Genomic DNA, 21,565 nt, shown 5'->3' with positions numbered 1-21,565 from the left:
TGTGCAAGCACTGGGTCATTCTTGACCCATGGGGTGATGTCACATCTTGAAATTTACTAGGCAGACTATGTTTACAGGGTGGTTTGCCATTGTCTTCCCCAGTCATCCTCAGCAAGCTGAGTACTCATTTTACTGACCTCGAAAGGATGGATGGCTGAGTCAGTCTTGAGCTGGCTACCTGAAACCAACATCTGTTGGGATCAAACTCAGGTTACAAGCAGAGCTTTTGACTGCTTGATAGTTAGCTGAGTCTAAAACAGGAGCAGCAGGGACCACGTGTTGCACATAATCCCATGGAAATCACTCTTGCTTTGCCTGTTTAGACCACTGAGGGTTCTTGTCACGAGAAGAGGAGGAGGAGGTGGCTTTTATATGCCGACTTTCTCTACCACTTAAGGAAGAATCAAACCGGCTTACAATCACCTTCCCCTCCCCATGACAGACACCCTGGGAGGAAGGTAGGGCTGAGAGAGTGTGACTAGCCCAAGGTCACCCAGCTAGCTTCATGTGTAGGAGTGGGGAAACAAATCCAGTTCACCAGATTAGCGTCCGCTGCTCATGTGGAGGAGCTAGGGAACTAGAAGGGCTTACTGCTGATGTTCCCAGCTTCTCCATCCCCTACCTGATGGGGAAGGCTAACCTAGGTATGACAGGACGGAGAATGACAGCACGGAACAGCGAAGCACCACTTATGGAAGAGGAAGAAAGGAATTATTTTTGTCCCCTTCCCCGTGCTCACTGCGGCCTAACAAACTGCATGGCAATCAGTCCACACAGTTCATGACCTTGGGAATAAACTTTCCTTGGGTCAAAAATGGCTGCTGGAGGAAGGGGAAAACCAAGAAGATGCTTGCAGGATCCTCGCACTGGATTCAACCTGCTGTTGTTTGTGTGTGTGTTAAGTGCCGTCAAGTCGCTTCCGACTCATGGCGACCCTATGAATGAAAGTCCTCCAAAGTGTCCTATCTTTGACAACTTATGGCTGTTGTTTAGTGGGGAGAAAATGGCATGTCTAGGTTTCCTCCACTTCTGAAGTTCAGAGCAATTATGCCCACCCCCCCTAGAAATTCAACATGTGAACGAATGCCCTGCTTGGGAATATTTCACTTGATTTCAATCATCTGAAAACTAATATTAAACACACACTTAATAATATCTTCTCTGTAATTTACCAGCTATCAACCTGGGAGAGCCAAATGTTTGATTCAGACACACATGGTCGTCTTTTTCTCCTCAACCAAAAACATCTGGCACAAAAGTATTTACAGAAACAAAAAATTTGTATCAGAGAATTTGTAAATATAAAATAAAATAAAGAATCCTATTTCAGAAAGGCTTTATTAGTTGAAGCTAATTGGAAATAAAACGTTCCACATGCTCAAATTCCACAGCGACCACAACCCTGCCTTGCTCTGCCCTCTGTGAAGAAGAGTTCAAGAAAGATAGAATGGATCTGTGTATGTGTGTGTGTGTGTAAAGTGCCATGAAGTCACAGCAGACTTATGGCAACCCACTAAGGCAGAGGTTCCCAAACTGTGCTCCATGGAGCACTTGGTGCTCCGCGAAGCATCTCCTAGTGCTCCGTGAAGAGACTGGAAAGAAAAATACTACCGTCATTCAGTTTATATAGATGCTGGGTGAAAATTAGTGCTCCGTGATGAATTTCTCTCCTGAAAAGTGCTCCATGACTCAAAAAGTTTGGGAACCTCTGCACTAGGGATTTCAAGGCAAGAGACTAACAGAGGTGGTTTGCCATTGCCTGCCTCCGCGTCACGACCCTGGTATTCCTTGGTGGTCTTCCATCCAAATACTAGCCAGGATGAACCCTGCTTAGCTTCTGAGATATGACGAGATCAGGCTAGTCTGGGCCATCCAGGTCAGGGCAGAATGGATCTAGAGAGTCTCGTTACATCTTTTTATAGGACCTGCTCTTTTGACAGCTGCTGAGGTTACTGAAAACCTGTTGCAAGACAACTGTATTTTTCTAGTATATCTTTAATCAAAAGACCAAACGTCTTCTCGGCTTTTAAACTGGTGGAAGACAGGGGATTGCACAGTAAGATAATTTAGCATCAGGAGGATGGATATGCAGTTTAGTGAAGAGCTCGGGGTGTGATCGATATGAGAATGGGGCTATTACCACCATTTCTCTGTTTCTGCCTGTGAAAATGTCAGAGGGTGAACTATGGGAAGAAGATGGTCAGCCTAGTTCATCATATGAACTATAGAATTCCTTCTGTGACAGTCAGAGTGGTATAGTTGCTAAGAGTCGGGTTGCCAACCTCCAAGTACTAGCTGGAGATCTCCTACTATTACAACTGATCTCCAGCCAATAGAGATCAGTTCACCTGGCGAAAATGGCGGCTTTGGCAATTGGACTCTGTTGCATTGAAGTCCCTCCTCTCCTGAAACCCCGCCCTCCCCAAAAACCTCCCGCCAGTGGCGAGAAGAGGGACCTGTCAACCCAAGCTAAGAGCAGTGGTTGGGAGTGGAGGACTCTGGAGAACCTAGAATTTCTTCTAAGAACTCATAGAATTCCTTCTATCAGAGCCAGCATGGTGTAGTGGTTAAGAGTGGTGGTTTGGAGTGGTGGACTTTGATCTGGAGAACCAGGTTTGATTCCCCACTCCTCCACATGAGCGGCAGATGCTAATCTGGTAAACTAGATTTGTTTCTCCACTCCTACACTTGAAGCCCACTGGGTGACCTTGGGCTAGTCACACTCTCTCGGCCAAACCTACCTCACAGGGTGTCTGTTGAGGGGAAGGAAGGTGATTGTAAGCCAGTTAGATTCTTCCTTAAGTGGTAGAGAAAGTCGGCATGTAAAAACCAACTCTTCTTCTTTTTATGGTGTATTTGAAAAGTAGCATGAGCATTTGGCAAGAGCACCTTAGGGCAGGGATTTGGTTTTAGACCAGCAATCCTGTATACAACTTGCCTTGGAGTACATCTCGCTTTCTGAGTTCAGAGATTTCTCTGCATAGCTCTTGTTCCCCTTCTCCGTTTGCTTCTCATAATCTGTGCTCATTTTGCAGTCCTTTATCCCTGCAACCTGGTTTCCAGAGAATTAAGCAGAAGTGCACGCACATAGTACCTTCCTTAACTGATTAACTGTGTGAAAGTCCTCTGGCCATCCAAAGTGTAATGACTTTCCAGCTAATCACTTAACGGCTCAGGTGTGATATTAATGATTGACAAAGCTGTTGCCATTTGCAGAGGAGAGCAGGGTTTTGCAAAGCCAAAAATGAGTAGAGTCCAGTCTTGCTATGGGAAAAAGTATCTCTTCCTTTTTCAGTTCTTCTTGCATACAAATCTTTATAAGATAGGGAAAAGAGAAAGCAAAACAGACTATCATGTACTCTAGGCAGGAGATGGATTAGATTTGGAAAACACAGTTGGTAGATACTAGCCTGTAGAAACTAAGGCTGCATCTACATGGTGCTGATTCTCGATGTTGCTTTCACAGCCATTACCAGTGTGGAGGTATTTGCAATGGCAAGGGAGCATCCACATGATTGGTTGAGCAGGGAATTCCTGCCCTGCTCCAGCCATCTTTCAGTTTCTCCTCCTCATTCCTTTCCATGCAATCTGGACAAAAATTGCCTGCACCTTGCCTGTCATATTTCTGCAATGAAAAGGGCTATTTATTCTTTTTTACTATGAAAGGTGGTAATTCAGAGGATCTTGTAGATTGTGGTGATACATCATTGTATCATTATTGCACTATACTGCAATAGCAATTACTGATTTTTTTTAAAGCCCTTTGGTGGTGTGGTGGGGAAAATGGTGGCAACAAGGAGCATGATGTTGATGTGGGTGTTTTCTTCAAAAATGTGCATCTCCCCATTAAGATGGCATGCAAATGCACTTGCACTGCATCCTTTCAAAAATGTTGTAGGAAATCAGGTTTGGGGAAAATCGGAGCAAAGTGGGAGAAAACCTGAAAAGTGGATGATTAGAGGATGATATTGTGTTTATGCTCAAAAAGGTGTGTGGGGAAGGGCCGTGGCTCAGTGGTGGAGCAACTGCTTGGCATGCAGAAGGTCCCAGGTTCAATCCCTGGCACCTCCCATTAAAGGGACTAGGCAAGTAGGTGATGTGAAAGACCCCTGCCTGAGACCCTGGAGAGCCGCTGCCGGTCTGAGTAGACAATACTGACTTTGATGGACCAAGGGTCTGATTCAGTATAAGGCAGCTTCATGTGTCCAGTTTGGAACCAAAGGCAGAGTAAAACGTTCATGTGGAAACAGCCTTGGTTTGTTTTGTTAATCATGGGCATTTTCTGTCTTTTTATTTAAAGAGGGGAGAAATCCATGTTATAAAGAACACAAAAATGGCTGCCCTGTGTCAGCCCTCTCGCCCAGATGTTTAGTTCAAGTTGTTCCATGCCCTGATATCATTTGTACTGCATTCCACACCTCTGCCAGTTGTGGAAATCCAAGCTTGGTAATATTCAGACACGGAGTGAACAGAACTAGACTTAACTGGTGCATTCTGTCCTAATTCCACTTTGTATGTGTTATGTGCCGTCAAGTCGCTTCTGACTTATAGCGGCCCTATGAATGAATGGCCTCCAAAACATCCTATCAAAAGTCCTTGCTCAGGTTTTGCAAACAGAAGGTGGTGGCTACCTTTATTGACTTAATCAATCTTGCTTGAGCTTCTTGGATTTACAAAGCAGTCCTAAGCAGACCTGCTTTGAAGGGGAGAGGCCGTGGCTCAGTGGTAGAGCATCTGCTTGGCATGTAGAAGGTCCCAGGTTCAATCCCCGGCGGCGGCATCTCCAGTTAAAGGGACTAGGCAAGAAGGCGATGTGAAAGACCTCTGCCTGAGACCCTGGAGAGCCGCTGCCAATCTGAATAGACAATACTGACTTCGATGGACCAAGGGTCTGATTCATATAGGGCAGCTTCATGTGTTCTGTTCAAGCATGAGATCAGTGAGGTTTACTTCTGAGAAAGCATTTTTAGAATCGGGCTGTGAGACAGATCTGCCATGTTTTTAGAATCCCCATTGAAAGAAAACTATGGTAAATTTTAGAAGGATTATGGGAAGAAGCATAGGATTGAGATCAAGATGCACAGAGCTGCTAAAAGTCGATGCCTGTCCCTTTAAAGCCTCCGAGAGAGAATCATAATACAGATTAGATATTGTGTACAATTTGATGTTGTGTACAGTGGGTGACAGTGGAATGAGTACAGTGTGGTTTAGTGGGTACAGTACTGAACTATGACGAGAGACCCAGGTTAAAATCCCTACTCTGCCATGGAAGCTCACGGTGTGACCTTGGTTCAGTCACTGTTTCTCAGCCTAACCTGCCTCGCAGGGTTGTTGAGAAGACATAGTGGGAGAGGGGACTTTGCATGCTGTCCTGAGCACCTTGTAGGAACAGGGGATAAAAATCTAATAAATAAATAACAGTCCAGTATGGCATATAAGCACCCTGTCCTGGATGGCCCAGGCTAGCCTGATCTCGTCAGATCTCAGAAGCTAAGCAGGGTCAGCCCTGGTTAGTATTTGGATGGGATACCACCAAGGAATACGAGGGTTGCTGTGCAGAGGAAGGCACTGGCAAACCACCTCTGCTAGTCTCTTGCCATGAAAACCCCAAAAGGGGTCACCATACGTTGGCTGCGACTTGACGGCACTTTATACACACACACATGGCATGTAAGCAGAAGACTTAATGATGACTTCGTGGTAGTACAAGAACACGTATAAGCCTTCATATGTTTTCTAGTCTGTATTCTTAGGATGTTGTCAGTGCAGGCAGGAGCAACATTTCGTTTTTTAAAAGAGTGTGAGGTTGCTGACCTTCATGGCACCCTGCTATTTGGAAGACAACCCTACTCCTTAATTCTATGACAGGCAGACTACCATTGCTCACTGGAGGGGGCGGGGGCGGAGAATCGCCTGGATTGTAGCACATACCAGATGTGACTTCTGATGAACCCTGCTCAGTATGGTGGTGTTAAGTACAGTCAAGTCACTGCCGACTTAAGTTACTTCTGAGCAAATGCATATCTAGCCAGCCCCAAGGAGAATCCCAGACCCATTACCATGGTGGTATAAAGAATGTGAGTAGGGTTTTCAAGGCAAGGGCCAAACATAAGTGGTTTGCCATTGCCTACCTCTGTGTAGCAACACTGGATGCCCTTGGTGGTCTACCATCCAAATACTAACCAGAACCAACCCAACTTAGCTTTGGAGATCTGAGGAGCTCGGGCTAGCCTTCGCCATCCAGGTCAGCCCTGCATGTGCCAAGCTAATAAGCTCAGGGTCTCTCCAGGATGAGATGAGCATGCCTATTATATTAGGTGCTGTGGAACACAGGCAGGGTAATGCTGCTGCAGTTGTCTTGTTTGTGGGCTTCCTGGAGGTACCTGGTTGGCCACTGTGTGAACTGGCTGCTGGACTTGATGGACCTTGGTCTGATCCAGCATGGCCTTTCTTATGTTCTTAGGTTCTAGTCCTCAAGATACTGTGGGTTTTGGACAGTGTCAAATCCAGCATTAGTGGACACTTTGTGGGGGTGGGAGGTCAGTTGCTTAGTAATTTTTCACCTTTAGGTCAAATAAGGCTGCAATCCTAAACACACTTACTAAGGAGTGTGTCCCACTCGATAGGACTTCTGAATATACACATTTAAGTACTGTACAGTTGATCTCTTTTTTAAGTTTATCATTTTCACCAACTCATTAGAGAAAACTACAAAGTGAAGGACATTCCTCCTGCTCATTCCCTATTAACACCCAGGTAGTAATATAGTCCTGTGGAATTTGCATCGTGGAAATGCCTGAAACAAAATAACTCCATGCCTTTTAGAAAAAGATGTATTCCCTGTTGTCAGAAGCAATGTTTGTGAATGCTTGAAGGTTAGTCGGGAAGTAATTCATGTTTTAGTATTTAATGTGAAACAAACAGCCAAGCATTGTAACATTTGACCTTAAGACATGGTCAAAGGTTACATTCCTTTCTCAAAAATGGTTTTGCAAATCTTTTTCAGAGCTGATAGACACACACCTTAGCTGGATACAAAACATTATATGAAACTGAATGACTGTGCTTTTTTGAGCCAAGCAATCAAAATCGAAGGTAATTGATATTTTCCTGACTTTTGTCTAGCTGCGGATATTCTTTACTTGTATGTGACCTAGTTGGATTACTGTAAAATGTCATGTTGGTTTTGTTCAATTGAAAGGTTCGTTTGTAGAGATCTCTTAACATTTGGTGGGTGCGCTTGGGGAAGCATGTTGTGCTTGAAATCGCTGCAAGTTACCAGCAAGTCACTGCATTCGTTCAGTTACCATTGGGATCTGAACTTTGCTTGATAAATTTCCATGCGCATTTGCCTGCTGCAAGAATGAAAACGGTATTTGTCCTCCTCCCCCCAGCCCCAGCATCCCATTGCTTTGGGCTGCTTCCCTGCACATGGTTCTCAGATGCATGTGCTGATATCATTTTTGTGTACAAAAATCCTATTGATTCCTGTGAGAATTCTGTGCTTGGAAGAAGCACTGAATATTCAGAGGTTTTTATCTGCAGCATAGTTCAGAGAAGAGAATGTTGCTTCTAAAGGAGATTAATTTTGTGTTCTCTTGCCAAGGATTAGGAGCTGGATCCAGCTGCTGTTACTCTACATTGATTATGACCAACTTTCTTTTCTTTTCTTTTTTGGTATCATGGCAAGAAAAAGCCTCTGAGGGATGGTATTGCTTCCATTTAACACAGGTTTGTTCTAGGGTCTCCTTGGATATTACCTTTGTACTATGGGACCAGGTCACAGCCAACCATATTTTGGAGGAAAGGGGGCAGACACATCCAGCATGTTCAATTAATACACAAGAAGAAATTGCCACGTAGGGGTTTTTTGTCTGGTTTTTCTTCCAAGTCTTGAACCCTAACAGTTAAATAATTGAAAAATCCACTCACACTACTTGGGTTGGATTACAGCTTCCAAGCCCTCAATGGTAGGGTTGCCAAACTCCAGGTGTGGCTGGAGATCTCCCACTATTATAACTGATCTCCAGGAGACAGAGTTCACCTGGAGAAAATGGCCACTTTGGAAGGTAGACTCTATGGCATTATACCTCATTGAAGTCCCTCCCCTCCCGAAACCTCGCTGTCCTCAGGCTTCACCCCCAAAATCTCCAGGTATTTCCCAACCTGGAGCTGGCATTCCTACCCAGTGGGGGCAGGGGTTTTGCCAAACCAGGTTGTTTCCTATCGCCGCTCAGCATAGCGGTGGGAGAATAAGAAACAAACTGCTGCGGCCCAACAGCATCTAGGAAATTGCTGAAACGGTCTAGGAAATTGCTGAAAACTCATACCATAGAATTCCGGGTGATTCCTAGAGAAGACTGACATCACTTCCACATTTCTCCCAGAAGTGATATCACAATGTTTATTTTATTTATTTACTTTGAAAATGTATTAGCTGCCTTTCTCCCTTGCAGAGCTCAAGGTGGCTTACAATATAAATAAAACAATTATTAAAATATTTTTTTAAACCACAATAAACCAACAATTATAAAATCCCATGAAAAGGTCAACATTTATTTATTTATTAGTTAGTTAGTTAGTTAGTTAGTTTATGTTGCCGACAGTGCCCATCTTGTTCCTGCCCCCCCCCCCCCATCTCCTGATTTTCAGGCCAGGTTTCGCACTATATGGTGCACCAAGGCTAATCATGGTAGATTTGCAAACCCAGTTCAAACCAGAGCTTTACAACTTGAGTTATGAGGCCGCCATGGTTTGTGTTGTAAACATTAACAGCAGGTAGAGAATAGAAATTTCTCCATGAAAATGAGATGGGTTGCTGGTTACTAGGTGTGGGTTAACTTGCTAGTTTGGCACATACCTAAGCAAACACCCAAACTATTTAAGAGCAAGGTGGGGATTCGCTTAAGCTACGTGGAGCAGAGTGGTAATGCTGCAGTACTGCAGTCAAAAGCTCTGCTCATGACCTGAGTTGGATTCCAACAGAAGTTGGTTTCAGGTAGCCGGCTCAAGGTTGACTCAGCCTTTCATCCTTCCGAGGTCGGTAAAATGAGCACCCAGCTTGCTGGGGGTAAAGGGAAGATGACTGGGGAAGGCACTGGCAAACCACCCCGTAAACAAAGTCTGCCTAGTAAACGTCGGGATGTGACGTCACCCCATGGGTCAGGAATGACCCGGTGCTTGCACAGGGGAACTTTACCTTTACCTTTTTACAATGGACAACACGCACTAGTTGGGTTGTCCCAGTATGCCTTGATTCTTATGACCACACCCTGTCAGCAGCTAATAGCCACCACTGTGTATTGCAATGTATACAGCACTCCCTTTTATTTAAACCTCTGATTATCTTAATCTTTTATGGATGTCTTCCCAGCCATTTGGCTAAATGAGAGTACATTTTTATTAGATATTTACAAGAATCAGAGCCCTGTATTCAGGGCTCAGGAATTTTTGGACTCTCTACCGCCATCTCCCCCTCCCATCCCATGCAAAGACAGCATGAGTCATAATCAAGCTCTAGATATCTGCAGTGCAACCATCAAAAGACAAGTGGGTTGGAAAAAGTGAATAGGGAGCATTCTGTTTATCCTTTCGTGTGATACCAGAAGGGGTTCCAATGGCCTGGTGGTGGAAGAGGTTTAAAAGCAGCAACTTTACACACACACACACCCAACCACATGCTTCACTTGCAGAATTCCCTTCCAACACAAGTAAGTCATTGCAAACAGTACAAATTAGATTGAAAAAAGCCCTGACTAGACACAATGATAGAAGAATATGAAGGATTCATTTCAGATCTGGATACAGCATGAGGTTCACTGCCCACTCCAGCACAGCGGAAAGTGGAAGGGATATTTAGGGATGCCGAAGCTATTTTGTTGATTGATCATCTGCCTTTTTTACCAATTGAACAAAAGTACAGACATTGGGGTATAGCCAACGTCGCAATGCCTCTGACAGAAGGGCATTTCTGTTTGCGGTAAAAAGGTAAAAATAGTCCCCTGTGCAGACACCGGGTCATTACTGACCCATGGGGTGATGTCAGATCCCAAAGTTTACTAGGCAGACTATGTTTATGGGATGGTTTGCCATTGCCTTCCCCAGTCGTCTACACTTTACCTGAAGCAAGCTGGGTACTCATTTTACCGACCTCGGGGGGGATGGAAGGCTGATTCAACCTTGAGCCGGCTACCTGAAACCGACTTCCACCAGTATCAAACTCAGGTTGTGAGCTGAGCTTTTGATTGCAGTACTTCAGTTTACCACTCTGCACCACGGGGCTCTTTTTGTTTACAGTAAAGGGGGCAGCAATTTCCACCAATTCCGTCTTCCAGCATACTGTTTCTGGCACAGATGGAGGCAGCTGCAGGCTGCAATCCTAACCACACTCACTAGCAAGGGAATCCCAGTGACTTAAGCAGGCCTGGCTTCCTTCCTAGTGAACTTGTTTAGGCTTGTGCTGTTAAGATACGAGTGTCTGTCCACTGCTTCGCTTGATTGGCAGAGCCTGGTGTCAGGTGTTCATATTTTCAAGGAAGAAGAGCTATTGCCATCCTTTTAGCATACTCATTGTCAACAAGTCTGGCATTTATACCAGGTATTATTTTCCAGATAGAAGCACAGTGCTCCTGATCTGAAGCTCTCTACATACACACAGGCATATTCTGTAAAACAAGAATCACCATTAAGGTTGCCAACATTCAGGAGGGGCCGGGAGTAGGGTTGCCAACCTCCAGGTACTAGCTGGAAATCTCCTGCTATTACAACTGATCTCCAGCCAATAGAGATCGGATCACCTGGAAAAAATGGCCACTTTGGCCATTGGACTCTATGGCATTGAAGTCCCTCCCTTCCCCAAAGCCCGCCCTCCTCAGGCTCTGCTCCAAAAATCTCCAGGTATTTACCAACCCGAAGCTGGCAACCCTAGCCGGGAGATCTCCCAGAAATAGAACTGATCTTTGCCAGACTACAGAGATCAGTTTCTCTGGAGAAACTGGTAGTTTTGGACCCACGATGTCCAGGAATTGAACAGAGACAGCAACCCTAATGCCCAATCTTGTCAAAGGAAGTTTCAGTTTAGAGGCCTTTATCTCTGATTTAATTTTCTATGTGCACCTGTGACTTTTTAGTAACATTCTTTCTCTCCTGTCCTTCTGTCCATAAATGGGCCCTTGCAAAGGCTTATGAGACATTTAGACACTAATCATAATTGCATTAAAAACCCCAAACCAATCAGCTCACAAGAAACATCCCAGCTTCCTGACATCTTCATAAAACCAATGTTAAAACCATTAGTTGCCTTGACCTGGATGGCCCAGGCTAGCCTGATCTCGTCAGATCTCAGAAGCTAAGCAGGGTCAGCCCTGGTTAGTATTTGGATGAGAGACCACCAAGGAAGTCCAGGGTTGCTGTGCAGAGGAAGGCACTGGCAAACCACCTCTGTTAGTCTATTGCCTTGAAACCCCAAAAAGGGGTCACCATAAGTCGTCTGCAACTTGACGGCACTTTACACACACACACACACATGAACAAGATTGCAGCCTATGGCTACAATCCAGTTCTGGCCATTTACCACGGAAACAAATGGGATTTAATTTCCCTGGAATTTAGGGTTACCAGGTCCCTAAGAGTCCACCCTCCAAAGCAGCCATTATCTCAAGGGGAACTGATCTCTGTAGTCTTGAGGTGAGGTGTCATTCTGGGGGATCCCCAGGTCCCACCTGGAGGCTGGCATCCCTACAAGAGCCTCTCTTATGCCTTATGTATTCCTGGAAGCACTTGCCTCAATAAACTTAATTTAATTTTGTTTTCAATCCAATAGGGATTTCCTTCGTTACAATTTAAAATGCTAATCCTGTGTCTTGGGGGTGGGGGTTCTGTCACAAAGTACTTTCTAACAGGAGAAATGTTGTTTCCAAACCGGTTGCTTTCACGAAATGAAAAGAAATGTCCCTACGAGGCAAGTCCTCCCCACCGCCCGCTTCTCCCCTTCACTGCGTGAACAAACGTGTTGATAAATAAGCCAGCCGCCAGCTTTTAGCCCACTTGTTTACGGAAGGGAAATGACCGTCCACTCCCTCCTCAGAGCCGGTGCCCACCTCTTTTTACCTAACTGCTATTTTTAGTGACTGAAAAATTTCCATTGAAGATCTGCTCTTCTCGTTTCCTGGGTAGAGAAAACAGGAAGCCTTCTTTAAAAAAAAAATTTTTTTTCAGCTTTCGGCTGCAGGATCACAAAGCTAGACCAATCTCACCTCCCGCTGGTTACTGTCTTACACTGCAGCACTCCAGAAGAACGGCAGTGCTGGAAGCCAATGTAACTTGAGGCCTCTGGGAAGCAAAAACGCCGGGTTGTATATAAGTACACTCCGATCTTCTGCACATGTTCCATGCAGTTCTAAGCAGTTACACCCATCTAATGGGCTTGGAAGGCTATAATTCTTCTTAGGATTGATCTGTTCCTTGCAAGTAAAGTTCAATCAGGCTTTAATTGGCCACAGGATTGTAGACCTAAGAATGTTGGTAGCCAGATTCTATGTCTTATTATTTCTTTTTTTTGGCTGGGGAATAAGGTTTTTATGTTCTCCTTCCTGCAAGAAGCTCAGGGTGGTGTACCTGGTTCTCCCCTCCTTAGCCTTACAACAACCTTGAGAGCCAGTGTGGTGTAGTGGTTAAGAACGGTAGTTTGGAGCGGTGGACTCTAATCTGGAGAACCGGGTTTGATTCCCCACTCCTCCGCATGAGCGGCGGAGGCTAATCTGGTGAACAGGGTTGGTTTCCCCACTCCTACCCCTGAAGCCAGCTGGGTGACCTTGGGTTAGTCACAGCTCTCTTAGAGCTCTCTCAGCCCCATCTACCTCACAGGGTGTCGGTTGTGGGGAGGGGAAGGGAAGGTGAATGTAAGCCGGTTTGATTCTTCCTTAAGTGGTGCAGAAAGTCAGCATATAAAAACCAACTTTTCTTCTTAGATAGGTCAGGCCAATACACAGCAATTGGCCAAAGCTTACCCAGTGAAATTCATGGCTAAATGGGAATCCCCTCTGGGGTCCTAGTCCCAGCCTTTTTGTTGTCTTCCTCAGAAGTCTGACAATATAATAGGCTCAAGCATGCATAAGATGTGCACTTTTAAACACATTATTTACGCACATTCATGGGGCAAGGGGAGACCCACAGAGGGGCTCATGGATCCTCTTGTTAGGGTTTTTGCAATCTGCCTTTTACTCATAGAGAATCATGGGTTCAGTTTCAAAATCTGCACCAGCGTCTTTGCATGGGACATCTCCAGAGCAGTTTGCACAATAAGCTATCCTTACATAGCTTCACTCTTTCATTTAAAAGGGAGCTGGCGGTGAGAAAGTCGTCATCCCCTGGCAAGATGGAATGGTTCTGAGTCCCTTCGTTTAGGATAAACAAGGCAGTTGCTTGTCACTGAAGTCGCAGCATGTTAGTCTGTCTTGAGCAATCTCATACAAGTTGTTTTCCTGCAGCCAAGTGTGTCCCGCTACAGTTTAAGCTAGGGTACCTACAGGAATATCACAGTCTCCTCTTCAGCAAAGTTCATGCAGGTCTCAGAAGTAACCGGTGTAGTGGTTAAGAGCAGTGGTTTGGAGCAGTGGACTCTGATCTGGAAAACCGGGTTTGATTCCCCACTCTTCCACATGAAGCCAGCTGGATGACCTTGGGCTAGTCACAGCTCTCTTAGAACTCTCTCAGCCCCACCTACCTCACAAGTGTCTGTTGTGGAGAGGAGAAGGAAAAGTGATTATAGGCCGCTTTGATTGTTCCTTAAGTGGTAGAGATTAAAGTCAGCATATAAAAACCAACTCTTCTTCTTCTTCTAACATTACACCTTTTCCAAGAAATAGAGAAAATTGGAGAACTGAGGCAATGATCCAGATTTTTCTAGAAAAGAGTATTTGTTATTTGACAGGCTGCCTTCACCCATAGCCACTCCCATGGATGTTGTCTTAATGGTGTCACCCGTGTGCCATGCTTCAAAGAGAATTACCTTTTGTGCAAGCTGCTGTCTTTAGTTTGGGTTTTTTTTTAGTTACTGGACATTCTTGTTTGTTTAGTCTGGCTTTCTTTTAGTAGCCTATCTGACTCTATTTTGTTGTTGCTAGATGTGTACTCTTGTTTTGGTATTTCATAGAATCATAGAGTTGGAAGGGACTAGGGCAGTGCATTCGGTAAAAAGCAGACCAAAAAAATGCCATTTCAGTAAATTTCTGGTTCAGGTTTACCGAGTCTGCAAAATCTGGGAGGCTGGCAAAGCCAAATTTGTCGTTCCCAAAAAACCAGATAAAAATCTGGCTTTTTCAGGATCGGCTATCTGTGGCTCCTAGGGGGCATTTTTGCAAGTAGAGGTCCCAAAATTTTCAGGGTAGCTAGAAGGGACACTCCTTGTAAGAACCCCCACATTTGGTAAAGATTGGGTCAGAGGGTCTGCAGTTATGGTGTCTGGAATGGGTCGCCCCCATCCTCCTCCATTGAAAAGAATTGGCAAAGTGTCTGTAGTCAGATTCTTTAGTGTGATCTTCACTATGTAACTCAATGGAGGAGCCAGGCTTTAAATGGTGGGAAAGTTTGCCCCGCTCTTCCACCATAGAGATACAATGTATCCAGATACAATGTATCTCTTAGAGGATATAATGTATCCAGAGACAATGTGTCTCTATGGAGGAGTGGGGCAAACTTTCCCACCATTTAAAGCCTGGCTCCTCCATTGAGTTACATAGCGAAGATCGCACTAAAGAATCTAACTACAGCCACTTTGCCAATGCTTTTCAATGGAGGGGGATGGGGGCGACCCCTTCCAGAGCCCATAACTCCAAACCCCCTGACCCAATCTTTACCAAACTTGGGGGTTCTTGCAAGGAGAGTCCCTAGCTACCCTGAAAATATGGGACCTCTACCTGCAAAAATGCCCCTCCAGGAGCCACGGAAAGCCCCATAGGCTTTATTAAACCCGGATTTTTCAGGAAACCCAGAAGAAAAAGCTGAATTCCCATATTTACCGGTATGAGAAATTCAGCTTTTTGGTTTTCCCGAAAAAAATCAGGACCAAAAAACCCGAACCTGAATTTTAACAATTTTTTTTTTTGCACAGCCCTAGAAGGGACCACCAGGGTCATCTAGTTTGTGGGATGGCATTTTTATGCAAATATGAACTTAATGGAGAATGGGGAGGGGCTGTGGCTCAGTGGTAGAGCATTTGCTTGAATGGTTTGATCCCTGACATCTCCAGTTAAAAGGATCAGGTGGCAGGTGACATGGAAAACCTCTGCTTGAGACACCAGTGAGCTTCTTCCAGTCAGAGTAGACAATACTGACCTTAGAGACCAAGAGTTTGATTCAGCATAAGGCAGCTTCATGTTCCCGTATGCCATGAATACAGGCAGATCGGCAAATTCCCACAAAGACACACGTAAATTGACAGTGTGGTTAGGGGATTTTGCACATTGTCCAGTCAAACTGGTAAATTTATCAGTAGATATCACAGAATATGAAGTGATCAGAGACAATATCTGGGCAAAGTACATGGGCACGCATGTGTGCATGCGCACATGCATGCACAGTGGAGAATGTAATTTGAAGGCTATATTGATTGAACAGGCAGTGTGCTAAATCTGTTCATGCTGTCAGTTAGTGAAAATAAAATAATGTTCTATGTGGTTCTTAGGCTCTGGAATATGGGGGCAGTGCTTTGGAATAAGAGGCTTACTTCAAGGTTGTGCTGCCTCCTCTAGTTAAATACGAAAATACTGGTGTGATGGAACTGTGAGAATTTTTGTTGTTTTTATTTATAACAAAATTGTGAAGGCCTCTGATAATTTCCCGTTTGCCTGTTTTTATGTAAGAAAGGGAGATAGAACATGTGGCAGGATTTTTTGCATAAAGTCAGAAAAAGCATAGATTGTGGCAACCATGTTAGAATCCAGCATAAGCTTGCCATTCCCCTAATGGGGAATGTTGTGTGTGCCACCATGTCACTTCTGGTGAAAACCCGGAAGTGATGTAGGATAGCTCCAGGAATAGCTGGAAACTCTATGGTTTTATCATAGAGTTTCCAGAGATTCCTAGATTCCTGCGATTTTACCAGAAGTGACATAGAGGCGCATGCGACATTGTAACTTCCGTGTCCCCACCCCTGATCCTCCAGCCAGTTGGCAGACACAGTCTGGCAACCCTAATTCAGCATTCTGAGACTCTCTTTGGTTTTGTTTTTAAAGCTAGTTTCTATTGCGAAGTTAGGCTTGAAAGTTTAAGGGCAACATCTGGTGCCATCTCTAAAACCAAAAGAGAGCAGAGGAGGATTTTCAGTGGTCAATGCATACCCACACACACAGCAGGAGAAGAACAAATAATTCAAAACTAAGCAGGGAGCTGCAATTGGCCTTAATTTGTGAAATATCTAATGGTAACAGAAGTCACCTGTGTTTCGTTCAATTTTGTAGCAAAAATTAGAACACGAGGCCCCGTGTCAATTTAGCCATGCAATTAATTGCTAAGTTATAGCCTGCTTGCAAAGGGTGGCAGTTGTTTCAACAGTACCCAGATCCCAGTGCGAGCTAGTCAGGATCCTACTCCTAATAAGCATCCAGGGGCCTGTTGGGGTTATGCGCTTTAGCATTTGCTTTTTTCTTTTTTCTTTTAGTTTTTCAGCTAATGCTCGTTCTTTATGATGTCGTGTTGCACCACTGTAAATGGAATCCTTGATCACGTTCACACAGGAGCAGAGCCATCCTAGAGTATCCTAAAGCAGAAAAATTGTGCCATTCCTATTAATTAGCATAGACAACAATGGAGTTCACTGACACAAATGGGGGCTTTACCAGAGAGCTTCCAGGTGGAATATGCTCCACAAGTCAGATCTGCCTGCATTTTGCTGTGCCGTTCTTAATGGTACCTAAATTGTGCTGCCTGCAGCAACTGCCTTTTGGTAGAGCTGTCTGTGTAAGAAGGCATTCTTTCCCCTGCCAAATCCAACTAGGGTTGCCAGGCAGTGTTTCTCATCTGGAAGAAGGGCTGTGGGTAGGAATATGGGGTGGGCCCATGACACCAGCTGAGTTGTCATGTCACTTCAAGTAAAAAGTAAAAAGCCGAAGGTAGCTCTAAGAATTGCCTGAAACTGTATGGTAAAACCATGGAATTTCCGGCAATTCCTAGAGCTACCCTATGTGAATTATTTTTTTATCGGAAGTGATGTGATGCCACTGCTGGCATTGTGCTTTTAAAAAAAATTCTCCCACCACCACTCAGAGCGGCAGCAGGCAAAGGAATCAGGAGGTGGGGAATCCCTTGCCCCAACCGGGGAACTTGGCAGCCCTACAGCTGACTCCTTCGAGGCCTTGCAGGATGCAGACTGTACTAGTGCAACTGCGCTGCTTTGAGTTGCTGCCATGCTGTAAACCTCACAAGTTCTTTGCTACAACTAGGCAATGCCACCAGTTCACCATGCAGTGCTGGCTAGGGTTGCCAACCTCCAGGACCTAGCTGGAGATCTCTTATTATTACAACTGATCTCCAGCTGATAGAGATCAGTTCACCTGGAGAAAATGGCCGCTTTGGCAATTGGACTCTATGGCATTGAAATCCCTCCCCAAACACAGGCTCCGCCCCAAAAAAATTTAGGTGTTTCCCAACCTGGAGCTGGCAACCCTAGTGCTGGCCCAAGAGCCTTGGCTTCTGGTTTTGGCACCTCTCGTCTGTGCTATGCTCAGCAGGATCAGTCTTTGAGAGAGATGTGCATTGTAGATTTTGGCCTTTGAGAATGGATGCACTTGAGTTTGTAACACTATCTGACCTTCTAGCAACCGTTAGGTAGTCAAGAGTGCCCCATGGGCTCAGAGATTGTTCCCCTTCCATTTCCGTTCAGGCATTATTCCTTCCCTTTCCATTTTGGAGCTTACTCTGCTTAGCGTTACGGTCTACCATAACGCTTTTGCCTACCACACTTCGGAAAACCCGCTTCTAAGTATGTTTGCAAGACTGTTTTTGATACTACAATTACTGAAAAAGCCAATGCAGACTGGCACCTTCTTGCATTTATGCTGGAATCACTCAGAGATTAAATATTTAAATATACAAGTGAGCTGCCAAGTAAAGAAGTTCAACAAAACCCCAAGTTTCGCTCTTTTAGGTATCTTATACCTTTCGGTATTAAATAAATATGGAATACTGATGGCAGAAGCAAGAATCATAATAGTTACCTTTTTTTGGGGGGGAACCTCTTCCAGATATACAGAAATGATATGGTACATGATGTATATAAACAAAATAATAGCCGTTAAGTATCTAAGACAACAGAAAAACTATACGCAAGAAATGTTTGCAGACCAATGGAACTGGGGTTAAACTCACAGATTAAGCAATGTTTAACAAGAAAGTTCCTTTTTCAACTTTATTGGAATATGATGATTGCATTTATTTATGGTTTCAGGCAGGCAGCCATGTTGGTCTGCCATAGAAGAGCAAGATTAGAGTCCAGTTGCACCCTAGAGTATCTGACGAAGGAAGCATTGACTCTCGAAAGCTTATACCCTGGAAAAAAACTGTTTTCTAACAATTAGAGCAGTTCCTCAGTGGAATATACTTCCTCAGAAGGTGGTAAACTCTCCTTCCCTGGAGGTTTTTAAGCAGAGTTTAGATGGCCATCTGTCAGCAATGCTGATTCTGTGACCTTAGGCGGATCATAAGAGGGTGGGCATCTTCTGGGCATGTAGTAGGGGTCACTGGGGGTGTGGGGGGAGGTAGTTGTGAATTTCCTGCATTGTGCAGGGGGTTGGACTAGATGACCCTGGTGGCCTCTTCCAATTCTATGATTCTATGAAATCTTGTTGGTGTTTTAGGGGCTACCGGACTCGAATCTGGTATTTATTTATGACGTTGTGCTTTTTTTTTTAAATGCCAGTGTGGATGCTGACACTGATGGTAGTCCACTCCGAAACTTGAAAGGGAAGTAGAAATGCCTGTGCAAGAGGGGAAGAGGCTGGAAGGACAGCATGCGCTTCTCCCCACTGCCTAACTAGCTAGAGAGTTACACAATGTTGCATCTGTGCTGAGCGCTGGGGCGGGGGGAATGAGGTGACTTTAACAGCAGAGCCACCCACGGGCTCCCTTTTTGTCCCCTGCAGGGTAACCCTTCTTTTTCTCTCTCCTCTTCTTCTTTCACAGTTAATGAAATTATCAGGAAAGAGTTTTCAGGATTCCCTGCCAGAAGCCAGACGTAGATGATGAGATTTGCGAGACGGCTTCTTCTGAACGCTTCCGTACCTGACCTCTTAGATTCGTTCTCCTGCCCCATCCGCCTCCTGCTTCCTTAAGCGATCATCTCAAGGCACCGGTTCAACACCAGGAACAATGCCCTGGCATCGGACTGACAGCTTTGTCTAAGCGACGCGGCACCTCGCACTGTAAACATCAGAAAAAGAACACTCTTCCTTTCATCCAAAGATCATCTTGTTCTCATGTAGCAAAATATCCGCCTGACCAAACTCCTCATTAATGAAGTTCGTGTAAGGGACAGATCTGTGCAAGCAGCATGGCGTTTGCCAGTTTCCAAACAGCCCGACAACCCAACTCTCTGCACAATATCACAACTGTAACGGGAAGCTTCCCTGCAGATATGAAGGGGGAATCGCAATACATGTGCCTAGTTGCTGGTGGATCTGTAAAGTGGTTCTCTGGATTACAGCTAGACCTCAGGAGGCACTGAAGCTACGGTTTATGCTTCTGGAGAAAAAAGAAGTGATGTATACTAAGGGCCTCATTCCGGCCAAAAGTAAGAATCATTGGCCTGGATCCTATGACCACGTTCTGCATGCCCTTCAGCCACAACACAGCTCGCTTCCTCTGCCACTAGTACTTTTGCCTGCACAAGATCAACGGTTTTCAATGAGCTCTTGCACAAATGGAAGCGCTAGAGCAAGAGGAAGCAACCTGCGCTGCAGCGAAGCATGCACAGAGCATGGTTGTAGGATCCCAGCCACTGACTGAAAAAGTTGTTCATATCTCCTCATCAGTCTCAATGGAATTGACACTTACACTTTTGGCCAGGTTTTGCCCTCAACTGCCTACTCAATTCTCAAAAACAGTGTTGGCATTGAAACAGGGATTATTTTTAGGTTCCCTCGCTGGCCCTCCAAAGGACAGACAATTTAAAACATAATCAAAATTGCACTGGGAGATGCTCCCTCTCCCAAAAAACTGAGGTGCTTATGAATATTCGTAAAGTCTTGAGGTTTATGGTTACAAAGCACAAGGTCAGGCAACTCTAAATTTGTCACTTTTATAGGGGTCTCAGCCTCCAGGTGGGACATGGGGATCCCCTGGAATTACAGCTCATCTCCAAACTACAGAGATTAGTTCCCCTGGAGAAAATGGATGCTTTGGAGGATGGACGCTATGGCATTGTACCCCACTGAAGTCCCTGACTTCTCCAGGATTCATCCCCAAATCTCCAGGAGTTTCCCAAACTGGAGCTGGCAACCCTACCTCTCCTCCCACCCTCACCGGTGGCTGGGGGGACCTGACAACCCTTCACTTTTCCAAGTTTTCAAATGCCCCCCAAATGGGGCATTTTCCCCCACTGAGAACTGCAAGGCTGAGCCAGGAAAAACCTGGCGCGGCAACGCTGTTGCTGGAGGGGGGTGTTCCCAGCCTGAAAGGGGTCAGGAAGCTGCCTACTGGCAGCTCCACCTCCATGCAAACATCAGATGCAAGTTAGCTTGTCAACAAAGAGCTCTGCATTTCACCCAATTCTTGTTTTAAATGCTTAGGCAACACTTAAACATTTGTTTCTTCTTTGTCCAAGGACTCCCATTTAGAAATGACCTTAAAGTTGAAACTGACCTTATTTAACACACCACATTCTTGCATCAACAGCAAGCAGGGGTGGGGGGTTTATAAAGAACCTGCTAGTATTACATTTTTTAAAAAAGAGAAAGAAGCAAACTTACCCCCCCACACACACACACCATTCTCAAAACCCCAACTAAGAAATGTAGAATTTCATCAAACTTGAAAAGCCATAAATGGCAATTCACGGTGTGACCGAAATTCTTGTCACTCAAACTATGCAGAATTTCTGGAACTGATGCATGGTTGGAATATCTCATATCATTTACTATTAATTACAGCTGAAAATTAACCAGAAAGATGTAGATGCTCTGCACCATATATTTGCAACATATCATTGCCTCCTTGGACTGTAAAATAAAGCAATGCATGGAAAATATATATAAAATATATGTCTATGATAATATAACAGCTGTTTATAATAATAACAATACATTAAGGCTACAGTCCTGAAGGGGGGCCAAATTGGCTTAGGAACCGGCATGACTCCACACCGACGTAAGTGCCCATTTAGTCTGGGATATTTTTTCCATGGTGTCCAGGAAGCCTCTGAGGAGGCGGTGCAGCTGCACCACTCCCGGCCGTGGTGGATCTGCCCCCCCTTCAGAAATGGACTGCCCATATATAATAACAATATTGCTAAATTGATATCAGTAGGTTTCAAGGTGTTTGTTGGGCATTTACCAAAGACAGTGACCAACAGAAG

At 44.8% G+C, this 21,565-nt stretch overlaps 1 protein-coding gene across 1 annotated transcript in view; it reads left to right on the top strand.

Moving 5' to 3' along the window:
• Nucleotides 1–19,395, top strand: part of NFATC2 (nuclear factor of activated T cells 2) — a 157,492-nt gene extending 138,097 nt beyond the window's left edge. Inside the window, exon 10 of the mRNA XM_056844560.1 lies at nt 19,177–19,395. Coding sequence (XP_056700538.1) covers nt 19,177–19,232 — 56 coding nt within the window. The 3' untranslated portion in view covers nt 19,233–19,395. The remainder of the gene's footprint in view (nt 1–19,176) is intronic.
• Nucleotides 19,396–21,565: the final 2,170 nt, after the last annotated feature.

Source organism: Euleptes europaea, chromosome 2 (assembly GCF_029931775.1).
Source record: "Euleptes europaea isolate rEulEur1 chromosome 2, rEulEur1.hap1, whole genome shotgun sequence".
Classification (NCBI taxonomy): Eukaryota; Metazoa; Chordata; class Lepidosauria; order Squamata; family Sphaerodactylidae; genus Euleptes; species Euleptes europaea.
This window is presented reverse-complemented; position numbering and strand designations above follow the sequence as displayed.